The 20,222-nt window shown below is 35.2% G+C and overlaps 1 protein-coding gene across 1 annotated transcript in view; it reads left to right on the top strand.

Annotated features, from left to right (window-relative positions):
• The window catches only part of LOC134754476 (D(2)-like dopamine receptor), a 101,203-nt gene that overhangs the window by 44,504 nt on the left and 36,477 nt on the right, over nucleotides 1-20,222 (top strand). Inside the window, exon 4 of the mRNA XM_063690810.1 lies at nucleotides 626-824. Coding sequence (XP_063546880.1) covers nucleotides 626-824 — 199 coding nt within the window. The remainder of the gene's footprint in view (nucleotides 1-625; nucleotides 825-20,222) is intronic.

Here is a 20,222-nt window from a genome sequence, read left to right as displayed (position 1 = left end):
AACACGCTCCATCCAAGGTCAAATTACTTTCCCCACTAGTGGATAAAATGCGTTTTTTTCCCGCTTGTTTTAAAGGATAAAAGACGGCTTTCCGAGCTAGTGAGGGGAAAATACAATTGTAGCATGGTAACAGGAAGCGAGTGAAGATTATCAGAAAACGCTGTTCAACAAAATATATGTACGGTGAAATATATAATGCTGAAACTCACAAACAACTTAACGCTATGTTATGATTGTATTTTTATTATGAAGTTTGATCATTAAAAAGTGCTGCTTGAAAATCCTCATTCATATAAAAGATTTACCGTATCATGTATGACCAGATTTTTTCGTGTCCATACTTTAACTATAGCAAAAAATTCGTGTTAAAAATGAGCGATCAAGATATTGCGGAGACGCCACCTCGTATTCGGGAGTTCCATTGCAGAGAAACGATGCTGCAATGCCAGTTCCTGAACACATCACAGAACTTATAACATGTGTGTAGATAGTACAGTGTAACTGTACATAATTGCATTAAAACACTCGTGTGATCTATTTCCAACCCACACTCGTATTTTAATGCCTTTCATTATGTAGCAGTCACATAAACTGTTATATTTTTAATTAATGATTGTCCTTGCAGGATGTAGAATCTCTGTTAGTTGATGGCGTATGTCAGATTCCCGACCCATTGTACAAGTCAATTGGATCTATCGTCTCCTTCTACATACCGCTGGTTGTGATGATGGTGACCTACGCGCTGACGGTGCAACTGCTGGCGCGGCAGCGTAAGGGGCTCGGGGCTGGTTGGGCAACGAACTGGCTTGGGGCTCCTCCAATAGGTACGAAATCACAACATCCTAAAATGTGCGAAACCGACAGTAGAGCGACCCAAACCGTAGCATTATGTAGCAGATTTGAACATTCCGATGGCAGCAGAAATGCAGCAACGCAATACGAAATTTAACATAAGCTTTCAAACTTTACCGGGCGACGGCCTAAACCTAAGCTGACGGGCTTGGCTCTCTTCGCATGGCTCCGTTTATGCGATGATAACAAAATGACATCATTTATATATCAAAATATACGTTCGAATTGTCCTCCCGCTTGGTACCTAGTGTACCTACCTCATTTCTCGACCGATCTTGAATTCTTTTTTTGATTGAAATACAGATGGACCCATTTTTGTCAAAACCCAGTTATGATGATGGGATTCATAAGAAATTGAGAAAATCCTCGAATCTTTAGGACATATGTACATATATAGATTTTTTGTAATTTCATGAACAATTCAAGCATTTACATTTAAAAAAAGTTACTTTTGGTGAAGTGGAACTGCTAATGATGATCAGAACAGAACTCTTCAACGACGCATAGTTCATGTTTGGCTATTTGTCCTCTTCGTTATGTTTGTTAAGCAAGTTAGGTTTTTAAGCCAGATGCTTGTCAAGCTCGAGTTCTGATGATGGGATCCATGAGGAACTGAAAGAACCCCTCAAATCTTAAAGGCATACTAGTGATTTTTATAATTTCATCAACAAGTCAAGCATTTGCATTCAAAAAAGTGACATTTGATGAAATGAAACTCCTGATGATGATCAGAACGGAACTCATAAACGCCGCATAGTTCACGTTTGGTGATTCGTCCTCTTCGTTATTTTGGTTAAGCAAGTTAGGTTTTCAAGTCACATTTTTATCAAGCTCGAGTTCTGATGATGTGATCCATGAGGAACCGAAAAACTCCTCTATTTTTATAGCGCTTTTTTTAGTTTTTATCTAAAAACTGAGTATTTGCATTTAAATGGTGCTATTAGGTGAAATGGAACTGAAGACCAGAATGGAACTCCTCTACAAGAATTTTTTTTTAAAGTCTTGAGGCGAATTATAATTTTTATGAGATGTATAGTGCATCTCATAAAAATTGTAACATACTGTTTTGTGAAGTCGGTTCTTTCTATTACAGATTATTCTAAATATAGTTCTCAAGGCGCATTGAACTAAATAGACTAAACGTTAAAGGTAAACGAGAAAATAAAATTATTATAGTGTAGCATGATAGCGCCTGCGGAAATATAGCCATGTTCATTAAATTGTGACAAGGTGTTTCTCGTAATGATATTTTATATTACAATAAATACAACGTAGTACTTTTTATATTTTTTTACTTTTTCGACAGGTAGGAACAGTGTGGGTAATCAAATAAAACCTGCAAATTAAGTCTCCTCGTCGAGATTATGATTTATTTCTTGGTCCCTTTGAGGTTATTTTTTTGCGAAAACACGAAAAGTACAAAATTGCTACAGTTACAGCGAATTAGTACTTACCTTTCACACGCATTCTTTTCTTATAACTGTACAAGCTGTACGTTCCAGCGAAACCGACACCACAGGTGATAAATTCATAAACTGTCTTACATTGAAATCAATATCTAGAGGAAAGTTCATGAATCATATTTTTGAACGTGCCTATATAGGTAGTAGTAGTTATGATCATGCCGTCACAAGGTCCACCATGCTGTCCCACCCGTCACAAGCTATGAGAAGCATTTTTATATATTTTTTACAAATTGCATAAATTTCATTGCATTAATTATACATGTATTTACTTCAGACAATCTCGGAAACAATATATAAAAAAAACCGGCCAAGTGCGAGCTGGACTCGCGCACCGAGGGTTCCGTACTTTTTTTGTATTTGTTGTTATAGCGGCAACAGAAGTACATCATCTGTGAAAATTTCAACTGTCTAGCTATCACGGTTCATGAGATACAGCCTGGTGACAGACAGACGGACAGAAGGACAGACGGACAGCGGAGTCTTAGTAATAGGGTCCAGTTTTTACCCTTTTGGTACGGAACCCTAAAAAGTTGTTTAATAAAAGTTGCATAGTTTGTTATAATTTGCGAAGTGTCTCAGTGCCCGCGCAGAGGAGGGGCCATTTGATATCCCACCCGTCACACTTCTAATACCATCTATTTCTAATACCAAAAAAAAACATTTTATTCGTTTTTTAAATGGTGAAGTATAAAATGATTAATTGGGTTTATGATTATATAGTCATTAATACAAATATTGTAGTTGTTAGGAAGAAATAAATCAGAGTGTAGTTATACTTGTTTCGTGCCTACGATACAACCAATTTAAATCATTACTGAGAGTTGGCTTAATTTTTAAGTTTCCTGGCAACTAAGGTATTAAACTAAACAAAGTTTACTTATTTGAGGATGAAATTGTGAGTACTAATTTCTCAAATCTTTCGTTTGCTAAATAAAGTAAATACCTATCGTTGGCTAAAGTCGCAAACCTCGTAACTCGACCTGGCCAAATTTTACAGGAGGCACAAAAAACTTCATTACCAAAAATTTTGTATGAAGACTTGCTAAGTTTTTTTTTTACATAATGTCAAGTTAAATGTAGCCGACAGAAATATAATCTGAACCCAGACAATATCTATTTTCTTAATAAAATTGTAAAGTTATTTAATATTGTCTTCGGTTACCGCGATAGTTACTCATGAAATAAAACTATGAAAACGGATTATATCACGTATATTGAATTTAGTAAAGTTATTGTTTGGAAAAAAATGCGAGTTAGTTTTATTGTAGACTTGTAAAAAAATAAAAACATTTCAAATCTGTGGGTTTGCCACTCAATTTACACTCGGGCCTCGGTTTTAGTGTTCCGCTTTGCTTTTACTATAATTCCATACATCACCTTTTTTTTTTTCCCTAGTATTGCTGACCCTTTTCCCGCAATTTTTTTTTTCACCTCAGCAGCTCGAACAAGCCTACTTTTGTCACTCCCTGGAGTGAGGAAAGTGCCACTTTCCTCACTCCAGGGAGTGAAACAAAGTAGCTTTTTAATTTAGTGAAGGCCATGAACTGCTACTTCATACTTCTATTACAAATTCTTTTTTTTAGGGTTCCGTACCTCAAAAGGAAAAAAACGGAACCCTTATATAAGGGTTCCGTTTTTTTCCTCACATCCTTGAGTGATCATATGATCACTCGTGCGTCTGTCTGTCTGTCAGTCTGTCCGTCTGTCACAGCCTATTTTCTCCGAAACTACTGGACCAATTAAGTTGAAATTTGGTATACATATGTTAGTTTGTGACCCAAAGATGGACATTACATAAAAAATTTTTTACAACCAATAAAATTTAAACATGGGGACCACTTAAATGGGGGTAAATGAGAAAATTAAAAAATAAAGTTTTTCAAACTATTTTGTGTTACATATCAAATGAAAGAGCTCATTGTGAGAAACTCAAATATTTTTTTTTTATAATTTTAGGATAAAGAGTTTAGAAGTTATTCAAGAAAATATACAAAAATGACCATACCCCCCCCTTTATCTCCGAAACTACTGGGTCTAAAAATTTTAAAAATACACGAAATAGTTCTTTACCTATAGATTACAGGAAAACCTATTAGAAATATGTAGTCAAGCGTGAGTCGGACTTAATTACTTATAGTTTTTGATTCGACCCCTACGGGTTTTTAAAGACATTTCACTTACATTTCACATAAAAAATACATTGTTTAAATTGTGTAATGTACGGAACCCTTGGAACGCGAGTCCGACTCGCACTTGGCCGGTTTTTTTTACCTTTAGTATGTTCTCACTACTAAGGTGAAAAATTATATGTGCAACACGAGAGCAAAGTTATTTTACATCTCGTGTTTTTGAGTTCCTCGCTACGCTCAAGATTCTATTGTAGAATCTTTCGCTTTCTCGGGACTCCAAATAAACACTCACAAGACACACCAACTTTCCTCTCTTGTTGCACAAATAACTATTGTTTATTATTTTCCCAATCGCTTTTTTTCTTTATTTTTGATCTCTTTCGTCTCGGAATAGTTGTAATATCTTCTAAATCCTTATCCTCTACCATACTAACATTTCTGTAATAGTGATGAAACGACTTGGTTGCGTGTTTAAAATGTTTAGGTATACTGCTAGTTAAAGAACGATGAGAAGCAAACCTCGTATGTCCAAAGGCCATCGCCAACTCTAGGTACTGAGCGGGGGGAGATACGTGATAATACTTTAAAAAATGGCGGTCGGGAGTTGCGAGGTTTTCCATTTTGTTTTTTAAATGTAACGTATTTTTCTTGCTATTTAAGAGTTTTGCCATTAGATGCGTTCAGAATAGTGCTATCTAAAAGTGTCAATACATGGTTTTCAAAAACTGGAGTTTCGAGGTAAGTATGCGACTTTAGCCGACGCTATGCTGGAATTCGAAAGGGGTTGCTGGTGAGATACTCTACAACAACCCCATCTTCATTTGGGTTTTACTCCAAAACTAAAGAGGTACAAATTTTTCAAGTAAGGAAAAAATTCATTAGTTTCATTACCTATAGTGTAGTAAATATTCATATACATAATAAAAAATGCCAAAATGCAATAAGCTTTTATTTCGCTATACACACAGTATTCACATTTAACCCAGATATTCCGAGAAAAAAAGAAAAAACCAAAAAAGACATACTTTTCAAGATGGCGCTTGATCCCCGTGGTCCCCGAAGCTCCAATTTTATGACACGCAAACAGGTATCCCTGAAATTGTAGGTGTCAAATTTCATTACTGTCACTATTGTTTAAACCCCATTTAAGACCTAAAATCTGTTTTTATAGTCACATTTTTAAGTTTTACACATTTTTCCTCCATTTATTTTAGTAAATTTGTATTGCATAGAACTCGTGTAGCAATTATGGATCTACTAATGTCTATTTTATTGAAATCCACTCAATAGTTTAGGCGCAAGAAGTAAAAATATGATTTACTATTCGGCGTCCTCTCAAGGCAGCTGTATTGATTTCTCTTTAATAAAACAGGTGTAAACAGGTTGTGAAGGGCAAGAGGAATCTACCAATATGTCGTTTTAAAAAATCCGTCCAGTATCCCGAGTTACAGGGTGTACTGATTTTCAGTATTTAAACCCATAACCCTACTTTCTGTTTAAGTCGCAGTCGGGTAAAATGTTCATATTGGAGTAGAACGTGTACAAATGTATAGACAAAAGTGGAATTCATATTCCTCCAAGTTTCATATTAAGAGAATATCCCCTGAAAGGGTATAAGCGCTAAATCTGAATTCAGCTATTATTTTCTATAACAAGATGTATTTTTTCCGCAAAGTTATCTAGGACTTATTTGTGTAGAATTTAATAAGCTTTAATGTTGCCTTACACCATATTTTCATAGAGAACGTATATTTAGAGTAAAACGCAAATTTCTCCAGGATGGTACACATTTTCCAAGATGGCTGCGATTCCTCGAGGTCCCCAAATGTCAAATAGTGTGGACATGAAAAAGAGACCTTTAATTAACATACATACCAAATTTCATATCTTTGGAAGGATTTCGAGGTGAGACTTAATCCGGTTGTACTATTTCGCATCAGCCTCTATACTATTACCACCACTTCTACACCTTTAACCGTTTACGTCAACTGTACCTTGTAAAGTAACCAGCACCTATTAATTATAAGTTTACTTCAAATCGAAGTCTTTTTATTTGTCGTCGAGACCTGCACGGCGGCTACATATGGTCCTTCGAAATCTTCAAGACAAGGGCAGATTTGACCAACAACGGGTTCATCGTAGAAGTGGACTTTGGCAATACTTCGCAACCGTCTTCGTTGTCTTCAGTTTCTTCGGCTTAGGAAGAACACGCAACGGACGGAGAAAACAAAGGATCCCAGCGTCTACCGGCATAAGGGAGGCGTTCGTTGGACATCCACCACATCAAGGACTTTAGTTCCAGTACATCACATCACCTGAATACGTAGGACTAGACAGAGTAAGTTCGTTCCAATTTCCCTTCATTTCCCTTCTATACCTCTTTTACTTGGAATTAAGAATAGCTCTGTACGTATCAGGCACAATTAATTAATTTTTCAGATATTATTTGCTAAATACCTACATTTAAAATCCAAATTCATCGCAATAAAATATCTTAGCTTCATATAACTTCGTTGTACATAGAGTATGATTCCAATTAGTAATTTCGTAATAATTTATCATTTGTCAACCTCTTTAGTTAACTGATATAGATACTTGACAATCAGTACAGAAACGTCTAGAGTTAGACCTCAGAATAATGACTAAAGCATAGAAGTCAGGCAAAAATGCTTCGCAAATATGTATACCCGTACTTTACTTCCTTACGAATTAGATAATGTGCCGAAAAGAGATGCATATATGCTTGTTATTTCTCATTTACGTACGGTGTCATAAGTTTGATAATTTGCTAGGGATGTGACTGTGTCGACTTTTTATATCGATAAATTATGCATAAGTTTATGTGCCGTGTAAAAGAATAATCACGAAATTGGCAAATTGATAATAGTCTGGCTAATGAAAGTTGAACCTGAAAAAACGCGGCAATTTCAAGAAATCTGTAGCAGGCGGCTCGTTGAAATGATCATTAAAAAGTATAAAAATTATGCAATCCTTGGAATCAAAGAGCCGCCTGATATGAGGATTAATGCATGTACCTAATATAGCTTTTATCTCATTTGCAGTCTACCACTCAGAACCGTCTAACTATACCTCTCGTTTTTTTATCATTAGAAAGAAGGCGAGCGATCTTAACGTGTCGTTTTATCGAAAAACACTTTGAAAATAAGTCACAACAAATATAATATACGATCATTTACATACTTTTGCTTTCATAAGTAAAATATTGCTATATTTATAAAAAAACTTGTCAATAAAAAGACACGTGGAAATGGTTTACCGTTTTTTCTAATGCTAAAAGACTAAGTATAGTTTCTAGTCATGTACAGTCAGCTGCAGAGAAAAGGCACCCCCCTGCATACAAAGTTCTGTAAATTAGTATGGACGTGGGGTACCTTTTCTCTGCAGCTGACTGTACCAAATAGGAAATGAAAAAAAAAACGTTCGTGTAATATATTTTTTTTATTTAATAATAGGGAATATTACGCGTAACTCGGCGTAGGTGGCGCCACTATCACAATCTGAGGGTCTATCGCGAAACAAGAAAATCGAACTTTCGTTATCTAACATCTCTGTCACTCTTGCGTATTCGAGCGATAAAGAGGCAGCTAGATAACGAAATTTCGGATTCGAGTTTTCCGGTAGGTCCCTTGAAAACTTGTCAAAAACCTGTTAAAGGTACAGTATGAATAAGTTACGATACGGTGCACTAAAAAAGCTAGTGCTGCACTCTGGTGGCAGAACATTGCAGTAATATCCCCTATTCCTCGTCCTTTGGAAATCTGAAATAAAAAGTTGAGTTTTGTGACCAACAATATTAATAAAAGGAACATTCATCAATGATCATTAATGTCTTTTTTATTAGGGTTCCGTACCCAAAGGGTAAAGACGGGACCCTATTACTAATACTTCGCTGTCCGTCTGTCTGTCACCAGGCTGTATCTCATGAACCGTGATAGCTAGACAGTTGAAATTTTCACAGATGATGTATTTCTGTTGCCGCTATAACAACAAATACTAAAAAGTCCCCTTGTTGCGCGCGTCCGACCCGCACTTGACCGGTTTTTAGTATTAAACTATAGTCTGGCAAACACAATCTGTCAGTAAGTAAGAACAAAGAAAGCTATAGGTACAGTCGAAGGCAAAAATATCGATGGATGGACGGATAGACAAATGGCTTAAAAATATGTGAACACGATTTTATTGTCTGAGCGTACACATATTTTTGAGACTTTGGGAATGTATATATATTTAAACCCTTGACTGTACTCATCAATTAAAATGAGACAGTCCTGGGCCAAACTATAAGAAAGCTGTAAATGTCGATAGGTTATTGATCTGAGGTCGATACATCACTATGCCAAAAATATAACCTTTCATACTTAGCAGAAAAGTTCGAAAATTTATGCAAAAATCTATATAGACTTGAATGCAAGTAATAATTACATAAACAATATATCGATTTCTATGTTTAGGGTCAGGTCCTATAAATTAATTTCTTCAAAATTGAACAAAACTTACCGATTAAAGGTTATCGGTTCGTGCGTATTTTCTTTTCTTCCTGTATGCGATTTACAGCCCTCGATCACACAAGACATTATCACAAAGGGAACTTCAAACCATAACAAATAAAAACTTAACACGTTTTCCAACAATCTTTCAGGAATAGCAAGAATATAATTAAAATAAACCAAGATGACCGCTGAAACATCCCGAAATATTTCAACTAAAATAATACGACTATGTCAAGTTGTTACAGTTGACACCTACCTGTGAAATAACGAACTTATATTTTATTTGGCTGCATTATATTATAGAACCACATAGGACCATTTGACATTTGCCTCAGTTTATCTTATGACAATACTGAAAAAAACGAAAGAACTTGCGGATTGTTGTCTCACTCACTCATAGACAAAAAGTAATAACGTGTTGTGAATACGATATCTTTTACCAAGCTTTTATTTTTGCCCGGCTTCTTTGCTTTAGTCATTATTCTGAGAGTTAGACCAAGAAAAGTGCAGAGATTTTGACAGCACACGCAGTGCCAGTGCTATTTATACGTCACAATTTCATAGAAGTGTGTCGTTTAAAATAACACCTGCACTGCGTGTGCTGTCAAAATCTCTGCAGACTTTTCTTGGTCTAACTCTAACTGATTTTCAACTGTCTGTTTGAATATATTCAAATTGTTTCAATTTACTATGTGCATAGAGGAACCTAGATTATGTCTAAATTATGTTTGGTTTTGTTACAGGTTGCAATTATATTTGGTGTCACTGGTGCGCTAAGAGGCCAAGAATTATGTAACAGCAGTTGATGATATTGAAAATCAGGGAGGAATGCTACTAATTATAAAATTCCTACCACCAAAAACAGGATCCCGAGATCATTTGTAGTGTCTGGAAATTATTACAAAGTGGTTAAAAAATACCAATCCTTACGTTCCACTAAGGCAACCAGCAACCGGCTTTTTCCAACAGTTTAGAAAAGGAAAATGTAATGCCCAAGTAATTGGAAAAATTAAACTTGGGAGCATACCCGAAGAAACTGCCCAATATCTCAAATCTCAATCTACCGGATGCCTCATTATAATAATATACGGGCCACTCTTTACGATGCACTTCTGCAACATTACTGGCAGACTCCGGGGTAGATATTTTAACTCTTAAAAGACATGGAGGTTAGAGGTCGTCTACTGTTGCGGAGGGTTATATTGATAACTCTATCACCAACAAAATAGATGTTAGCAATAAAACAACAAAAAAAAAAACAATAAAGTCATAATGTTATGCCGGAACCTGAAGTACTAATACTAATAGCATTCTGTTCATCCGCCCCTATACAGAATAGCGAAATGCCAGCAATAGCGAAGCAAGACCTGATAATCACAGACCGCCAAAATACCTCAATATAATAAACCAAGACCAACATTACCAACAACCACCATCAGACCAAGACCTGGAACAAGCAACACAAACCATAATAAACTCCATCCAATCTATAAAATATCCCGATAAAAACATGATTTACTTTTTCTAATAACAGCAATTGTTCTATTACTTTTAATTTTTATAAATATATTTTATTTTGTTGTTTTTTCTCGCAAATGTGATAAATAACATTGTGTGTAACTAAGGAGGTAAGAATATTGCAAACTATAATTTAATCTAGCCTGCGGCTTTCGTGAATGTATATGACTCTCGTATGCAATATTTCAATTACCACCCTTGTTGCGCAATGTACAATTTATTACCTACAATTAGTGTAGTAAATATTCATACCTATACATAATAAAAAATGCCAAAATGCAATATGGAATTGCCAGAGAGCATGTGACGTTAAAATTTACCACCCATACTACTGTACGATATACCGGTATATTGAACTTTCCATCCTCTGATGTAATTCCAGTTTAATTGAGATTCAGTCAATTTTAACCGCAACTGCTGACGTAGGGTGAGGTTATTCCGTTCGTGGCGGGGTCAGGGGTAAAGCTTTAAAAAGCGTAAAATATCACCGGATGGAAATCAATTAACCTTTTGAACGCTTTTCCTCAAGCGTCAAGACGTGGTCTACACGCCAATATAACGAATATAAACCTTATCTGTCAGCAGGACAATTGCTTTGACAGCGTCCGCCATGACCACTTTAGTGGTCGCTGGCTTGGCAGGCACGACAGCACACGACCTATTTAGTGGCTCTTGGCGTCCAAAAGGTTAAAATATGATCGAAATAAATTATGTAACTGCAAAGTAACTGGGAATTATTTAAAAGAAAGCTTTTATTGCCACACGAAGATTAACGTAAAAGCTCCATATAATGGCTAGGTTCGATATACTCGTAGGTTGAAAAATCTGGTCCTTCAACTGATGTTTTAGGTTCGTCTTTAATAATGTGATAAAAGGCTGAACGTAGTGGATCGATTGCTCCTCAGTATGACTTAGAACTTCGTTTAAGGGCATTAGTCACATCTTAGTCGCGTGACTGCCTACGCGCACGTTCTGACTACACGTATAACCCGAGGTCGTTAAACTGACTTGCATAATATTTCGTCATTCTTACCTACTCACCAGTATAGTTATTTGTTAAACGAGAGAGCAAAGTTCGATATTTCTTCCAGTGCTTATTTAAGTCCTGTACAAGCGAAAGATTCCAAAATAGTTCAAGTATGTTTACCAAATTTCTTTTTCATCCATCAATTATTGCGAATTTTTACTAGTACGAGTTTCTGAACGATGCACTGTCTTTTTTCGGGGGTCGATTATGAACCGTCAATATACTTATACGGTTGAATGGAGTTTTATAGTTCGATTTTTTAGCATTAGCAAAAATGCAAACAATCGAGATGTTTTTTTATTGAAAAACTTAACGAAGAGGACAAATCACCAAACGTGAACTAAATATGCGTCGTTGAAGAGTTCCGTTCTGATCATCATCAGTAGTTCCACTTCATCAGGTATCACTTTTATGGGTGTAAATGCTTGATTTATTGACGAAATTACAAAAATCACTATATGTATGCCTTTATGATTTGAGGGATTCTCTCAGTTCCTCATGGATCCCATCAGCTTAACAAAAATCTGGCTTAACAAGCCAACTCGCTTAACAAACATAACGAAGAGGAAAAATCGCCAAAAGTGAACTATGCGTCGTTGAAGAGTTCCGTTCTGATCATCATCAGCAGTTCCACTTCACCAAAAGTATTTTTTTTTTAATGTAAAAGTTTGATTTGTTCATGAAATTACAAAAAAATCATTATATGTATGGCTTTAAGATTTGAGGAGTTCCCTCAATTGCTTATGAATTCCATCATCACAACTGGGTTTTGACAAAAACGGGACCAATCTGTATTTCAATCAAAAAATAATTTTCAACCACGGTCGAGAAATGACGGTTATGTAGTAACAAACATAAAAAAACCGGTCAAGTGCGAGTTCGTTTAACTCGCGCACCGAGGGTTCCGTACAAACTTTAAATTTTGTCATGTATATAGAATCACGAAAGACTTTCGACCAGAAGTATACTAAGCGTAATTGTGTACAGCGCCATCTATCGGCAAGTTGGCCAACTAATTTGTGCGACTTATATGTATGTTGTTTTTTTAGGGATAATTCCTTGTCATGTGAACCGATTTCAACAATTTTTGTTTTATTTGAAAGAAGGTGTTTCTAGTGTAATCTCATAGACAATTCAAGTATAACAAACACCCGCAAATGGGTTTAAATTGCAAATTAATTTAGAAAATGTTTTATGACAATAAAAAAAAAGTTCATGAAATAAAACTATGAAAACGGATTATTTCGCGTATATTGAATTTATAATACATCCCGACGTTTCGAACACTCAACGGGTGACTGAGGAAAAATTACAAAGTGCAAAAAATACCCCCCCAGTCACCCGTTGACCACGAACGCTGTAAAGGGTTCGAAACGTCGGGATGTATTATAAATTCAATATACGCGATATAATCCGTTTTCATAGTTTTATTTCATGAGTAACTATCGCGGTAACCGAAGCTAATATTATAAAAAAAAGTTTTCAAGATAGAGGTGGGATTTAATTTTTCCTGTAATATTAATAATAATGTTATTATTATGTAAAAATTTCATAATTTTTCGATGGTAAACTTCGAAGATAAGGGGGGGGGGGGAATGGTTTTTTTTTCACTATGAAAAACAAATAAAACATTGTTTTGTAATATTCAATTCGAGCTCTTTCAAATAATATCCCACTTGACCTAGTAACTAGACTGACTTTTTGCCCCCTCTTCATACATATTGGGCATTTTTCATAATTAATAAAAATATAATAGAAATATTACACTTCCAATGTGTTAAGAGGGCGTTCATAACAATTCCAAATTTCAAAAGCTTCATTAGTTCTAGAGATATTTAGCAATGTGACAGACAGACAGACAGACAGACACACAGACTGACAGAGTCGCACCATAAGGGTTCCATTTGTACATTTTTGGTACGGAACCCTAAAAACGTAAGACCGAATTGAGAACCACCTTCTTTTGAAATATTGAAGTCGGTTAAAAAGGCCAGGCACTGTGCTGAAGTCTTGTACATAAGGAAAATAATATAAATGCCCGTTTTGTTTTGTTGTTAATAAATATACAAAGAACTTGTTTCTTATTACGCTGATTATAGTAGGTACTATTTAGGTACAGTCGAGGTCAAACATATCTGTACAATACATATATGTAACAATAAGTATCTTTTATCTACTCGACTGTAATAGTTGGATTAAGATTTCGTATACCAAACTATAATTGCTTACTTTTCATGTATGGACTCCCAACAACTATAATATTCATTTCGATACGTTGTAGTCAACTATAAAAGAATTTGACCAATCACGTGCCGCCGCGCTCCTATAGGAAAGACATAAACGCGCGACTATTTTGTCTACTTACCAATTTTCATTAATTATTTAGGTTTTATAGTAAGAAAATATGATTTTAGATGACTCGTAGAAAAAGTATTGTATAGAATAGTGATATAATATAATCAAGCTTTACAATCTCGTACCTCACTTAGGCAACGAAGCTTGCTGAGTTGCCTAAACACGGTACTCGACTGAAAAGCTCTCTATTATATCACGATTGTATAAAATACTATTACATTTAAATAAATTTACACACAGCGTGAGTAGAGATGGGTAGGGGTGAGTAAATACTGAGTATTTACTCGGTATTTACTCAAAGCACACAGTAAATACTCGTATTTACTCATTTTGGTGAGTAAAAACGATTATTAACAAAATATTTAAATAAGTACTAAATTAGTTGTTTTTTAATAGTGTTAACGTGTATTAATGATATTTAGTTATAAGAAGCTTATTACGCTTAGTTTTTGGAAAAAAGTGAGAGGTAATTTGGAATTGAACGGATAAAGACGTGATAAAGCATAGTTAACAATTTTGTTTTTATAAGAATGTACTTACTTAATTACTTTCACAGTTACTTAATTACTTACGTTCTAGATAATTGCATGTTGCAAGCTGATTCACATATTATACAGTTTTTAACCAGTTGTTTATTAAAATAAAACTGCCACGAAAATACTTTACAATATTATAGCTCTTATCAGATAGCGCGGCGATTGTTACATAGTATGTATAGTTGTTGCTACGGCTAACTCTTTGTCTATTGTAAGTAAAACCGCACGTTCTACTACCTGCAAAAAAGGTTCGGTCATTGGCATATAATTCTAATAGGGTATTTGACTACTAGTCAAATCAGTTTCTTTTTTCAAACAGTCAAATCTATTTTGCTATTATGGAATTTATATGAAACACTAGCATGTGACGTCACAATCAAATTATAGTTTTATACGGGCTTTAAAATAGAAATTGTGTCTAAAAATAACTGCTTAACGTTTCTCTATTAATCTTCTGGTGCTTTATTTCATGCATGGTGTACAATAATTAATTTTAAATACAATTAGAGTTTTGAATGATTCACGGTTAATTTCACTAGACTTATATTGACCGGGATATAGACCGTGATTACCTTTTGTATTATTTGTGAGCTCCCGATATTTCGACGCAGTTACATGCATCAGGTTCACGGGTGACTGAAGATAGCGGGTGGGTGTCAAAGTTGTGTAGACAGCGCTCGGTCTAATACAAAAGGTAATCACGGTCTATATCCCGGTCAATATAAGTCTAATTTTAAATACATTCAAATACACTGAACACTATGTTTATGACCCCATTTACGGCACCGGAGCTGGTTAAAATTATTAAAAACATTAAATCGAAGGCCACCAAAGACGTTTATGGGTTCCCCACATCTGCACTGCGTAAACTACCTTACATTGTCCTAAACCTGCTATGCAACCATCTTAATACCTCAATAGCGAACGGTTCTCATCCTGACACTTTAAAAAGTATAAAAGTAACACCTGTGTATAAGGGTAAAGGTAGCAAGAAGGAATTCAAAAACTATCGTCCGTTATCGTTGGTGCCCGCCATCTCAAAAATATTTAAGACGGGAATTTGTGATAGGCTGATGAGCTTCTTTAGGTCGAATGAATCGTTATGCTCTCAGCAGTATGCTTATCAGGCTGTTCGATCGACGGTTGAGGTAGCGCGTGGGGTGGTAAAGAACGTACTAGGCAGGCTAGAATCCAAAAAACGAGTCGCCGCTATACTTTTCGACCTATCTCGCGCATTCGACCCTGTTGATCACAAACTAATGGCAGCTAAACTTGAACACTATGGCGTACGTGGGGTGACCCTAGATTTCATTATTTCCTTCCTTAGCAACCGCTCCCAAAGAACAGAAGTGGATGGTGATGCTTCGGAACCAGGTGATATTGGTGACCGGTCAGTACCTCAGGGGTCCCATGTTGGTAATACGATATTTCTCAAAGTATTTTCTAGGGTCTATTCTCCCGATATATTTTCATGTTTTATTAAACTTTGTTCCAAAAGTTATAGAGGGATGAACATTATTTTGGCCTTTGGAAACGGTTTTTTCCCCAAAAGTATTAAATTTATCGAATAAAGTGCATAATAACATTGAATTTATTTTTAAAGACCAATTTAATGATGTGCCACACTTTGGTGATTTCAGATTTTTTTATTGTGACACTTAGTTACATCAAAGAGGATATATTACAATAAGAGAGCGGTACTGTCATAGTAAATTTTGTAACCACTGTAAATTCACTGCCATATATCGACATACTTTAAAACTAAAAATGAAGATTTATAAAAATACGTTAAAATGTATTAAAATATAGATAAATGATTTTTTTATTTGCATTTATTATTTTTATATGATTTTGACCCATGTTCTTTCAATGATATGCGTTAAAATTATAAATAACAAACGAAACCGTCAACGCCCTCTATACGAGAGTAGGCCAAAACTAGTGGCGCCATCTGATCGAGAATCAAATTTTCGTGATTTTAGAGGCACGTTTTTTCCTTAGACTGTATCAATCTATTACGGAGTTATATCTATCTTTGGTAACATGTATGGAACGCCCCTCTTAAAATATATTTTTTACTAATTGGACTACTAAATCCAGTACAAAATACACCTTTATTTCAGATTTCTATACTCTGCCAGCAGTGTCAGCACTCTAAATAGTTTATACCCACCAAATTGGGTATAAACGAGTAAATACGGGTAAATTGGGAATCGCACACTTGGGAATATAAGTAAGTAAGTAAGTAAGTAAATACACTTTATTTCACCACAAAAGAAAAGTTAATAACATATTTACAAAGTAAATAAAGGTAGCAACAGGCGGTCTTATCGCTGTAAGCAATCTCTTCCAGACAACCTTAGGGTAGCAGGTATTTAAAGAACAGAAAACTAAAAAAACAGGTAGTGCACTACTAAATTACAGGAATAAGAAGATTACACATACATATAAAAACATCACAAGAAGTTATTATCTGTTAATTAGTTTATGTCAGTTTTTATTGTTTTGCTCATTTTGTTATAACTGTCCCTCTAACAAACATAATATGTATTTTGCATTACTGTTAACGCTCAGTAGCCAACATAATGTTTGCATGTATCGACAAGTGAAATGTAATATATCTTTTGAGACAAATAAATATCTTTAACCCGAAATTGAGTAAATACCGAGTATTTACTCGGTATTTACTTTTGAGTATTTACTCACTACCCATCTCTAAGCGTGACTAAGCACGCTTACAACGCACTTGACAGTTTTATCTTTACTTAATGCACCAAAGTTATATTTGCAATCTTTCTTCCACAGAAAACTTACATTATGACAAATATATATGTTTACATTGAACGTTACTGAAAATATTCCCAGTCAATGTGCCATAAATAATAATAATTTGTTATACAAGGGTGCAAAGTTGAATTTTACCCGCGAGTGTGGAATTGAATCACGAGCAAGCGAAAGGAGTCTATAGTTGAACCTCGAGCGAAGCGAGTTGTTCTAAAATAGAATCCTGAGCGTAGCGAGTGTTTCAACACACGAGAAGTAAAATACATTTGCACCCGTGTGCGACACAAAACTTTTTACCTCACTATAGCGAGGAAAGTGCAACATCCACAGGCGTTAGATCTGATTATCTTCATCACTGGAATAAATCATTTTTTTACAATATTATAAAAGAAAACTCTGGAAGTTCTGTATTTTTACGTGAGTCGGAGTCGGTGAGAATTTTTTTAAAGTAAAATGTTTGTTGAGAATGTTGACATTTCTGACGATGCGTTTTGAAATTGCATCGAATCAACCTGTGCGTTCAGAATTATATTCAACATCATTATAAAAAAAAATATATGTTTCTTATGGAATTTTAAGGTTTATAACTTAAAATCATTAAATAAAGCTAAATTTGGTATTTTTTATTAAATTATCAAACCATTTATTGGTGATAATTAATATTGAACGAACCATTATTATGAGCGTTTTACGTTTTGTTATCTGTCAAAAGCTACTTAAACACGCTCTATCCAAGGTCAAATTACTTTCCCCACTAGTGGATGAAATGCGTTTTTACCCGCTTGTTTTAAAGGATAAAAGACGGCTTTCCGAGCTAGTGAGGGGAAAATATGTTTTCTCAAACATGCAATGAAATATCGATATTATGCTCTTCATATTAGGCTGGGAAGTATCGAGACGAGAGGTCTTTAATGAAATTCTCGGGCGCGGCTTAGGCCGGGAAGTAGCTCTTTTTTTAATTTCCATTTCACATATATTTGTGACACAGCATCATGGCATTCAGCCATTAAAAAGAACTAAGCAATATTTGCTTTTTTTTAAACTACGCCTATTAAAAAAACAATAAACGATGTTTGCTATATTTTGCAGTTTTATTTATATAAAATTGACATGAACATAATAAATAACACATTATTAACAAACTCCAATAAATGTGAATTGCAAATTAAACTACACAAATCCACATTTAAAATATTTCATGTAAATATTACCGGTAAAATGTTTGGAGGCAAAGTTGAACATTTATCATTCTGTAAGTAATTCTGTTTTATTGGATTTATTGTGCGTTGCTGATTGTGTTATTTAGTATGAGTTCCGACGAAAATATGAAATGAATATTAATTTACTCCTACAAAATTGAGAGCGGAAGGAGAATTTTCTTAAAATAACTTGCTGCCGCCAAAATCAAAAGCGAAGTACATGGATGCTCAAGGCAATTTTTTAATTGAAAAACGAAGAAAAATGCTCAGTTTATTAGAAAGTTTTTGTGGTATGTTTTAAAGAACTAAAACTCGTTGGAACCATATATCGGCAAAGTACAGCAAGCATTCAATTGCATGTTTCTGGCCCTAAATTTCGCATCGAAAAGGAAGTTAAGTAGGGCGACCCGCTATCTCCGAAACTGTTCATCTCATGCCTACAACAGATTTTCCAAAAGCTAGCGACCAAGTGGGAAACAATGGGCATTGTCGTCGACGGCAAAAGGTTGACTAACCTGCGCTTTGCCGATGACATAGTTTTGTTCTCCCACACTGCACCCCATGTAGAATAAATGCTAAAAGACCTTAGCTCGGCAAGTCTTGAAGTCGGAATCCAAATGAACAGCGTCAAAACCCAGTTAATGACCAACGGCGCGAAACGTAGCGTCAGGGTTGATGGGAAGGATATCCAATATGTCGATGAATACATCTATTTGGGCCAGATAGCATCCTTCGATAAAAGGCAGTCTAAAGAAATCAATCGACACATCGAAAACGCCTGGAAGAGCTTCTGGTAAATGAAGGCGCTAATGAACGGCAACCATCCACTGACACTAAAGCGCAAACTCGTCGACATGTGTATCCTGCCTATCCTAACCTACGGCGCCCAAACTGGGACATTAACGGAAGCCCAGAAGTCCCGACTCATCTTTTGTCAACGAGCAATGGAGCGCAACATACATACTAGGAGTTCGCATAGAACCGACCAGGTTACGAACAGAGGCAGCTCCATGTTTAAGGCAACGATGTATGTGAAGCATATATAATATCAACATAAAAAACTATTTAAAGTTAAAGTATAGTTCATATAGAATTTGTACGCACTAGAAAATTGTAATTTTTTTAAGCAAACGGTATAACAAAGTTATGAATGGTGAATATTAAAGTAATGTATTTAGCTTTTAAACATGTACAAATTTAAAAATAAATGTCTGTTATGTAAATAAATCCGAACTTTTCCGAAAGTATAATTGAACTTCGTAATGGACGCCATCATCTTATGAACAACACATTTGTCGACATTCTTGGCGTGTTGATCCCATGTAGATCGCAACGAATAGATATCCTGGAGAATTTGACTAGTCATGTTAATTTTTTTTTTCATGATTGCCCAGTCGTTTTTTGATAGATCTAAATTGGGGACAATTCGGAGTATTCATATCTCGGGGTTAATCAACCTGATTATTAGAGTGCCATGCCAAAACTTTTTTCTAGTAGTGGCAGCTGGCTAAATTAGGCCAAAATTTCACGGGACCGTTATGGGGTTCATTAAATGGCAAAACTCATTTCTCTGAGCACTAATTAATACTCGTATAAAAGTCCGACTTCATTGTTGACGATGTAATATAACTTTTCGTCTTAAGGCCGCTGTTGGCGACTGGCTGGCATGTGACCTCTTTCGAACATGTTATTTCGTAAAATATTATTACTTCTTCTTGTATGTCAGGTTCATTATTATATGTCAGTCTGCTTTGTCACTTATAAATATTGTGCCGTATTTTCTGTTTAGCATTTTAATTAAAGGTATTGTTTATAATACGTGTTTCTATCATTCCATCTAGTCAT

Source organism: Cydia strobilella, chromosome Z (genome assembly GCF_947568885.1).
Source record: "Cydia strobilella chromosome Z, ilCydStro3.1, whole genome shotgun sequence".
In the NCBI taxonomy this organism is placed as follows: domain Eukaryota; kingdom Metazoa; phylum Arthropoda; class Insecta; order Lepidoptera; family Tortricidae; genus Cydia; species Cydia strobilella.
The sequence above is the reverse complement of the archived record's forward strand: the minus strand, read 5'-3'. Positions and strand labels throughout refer to the sequence as shown.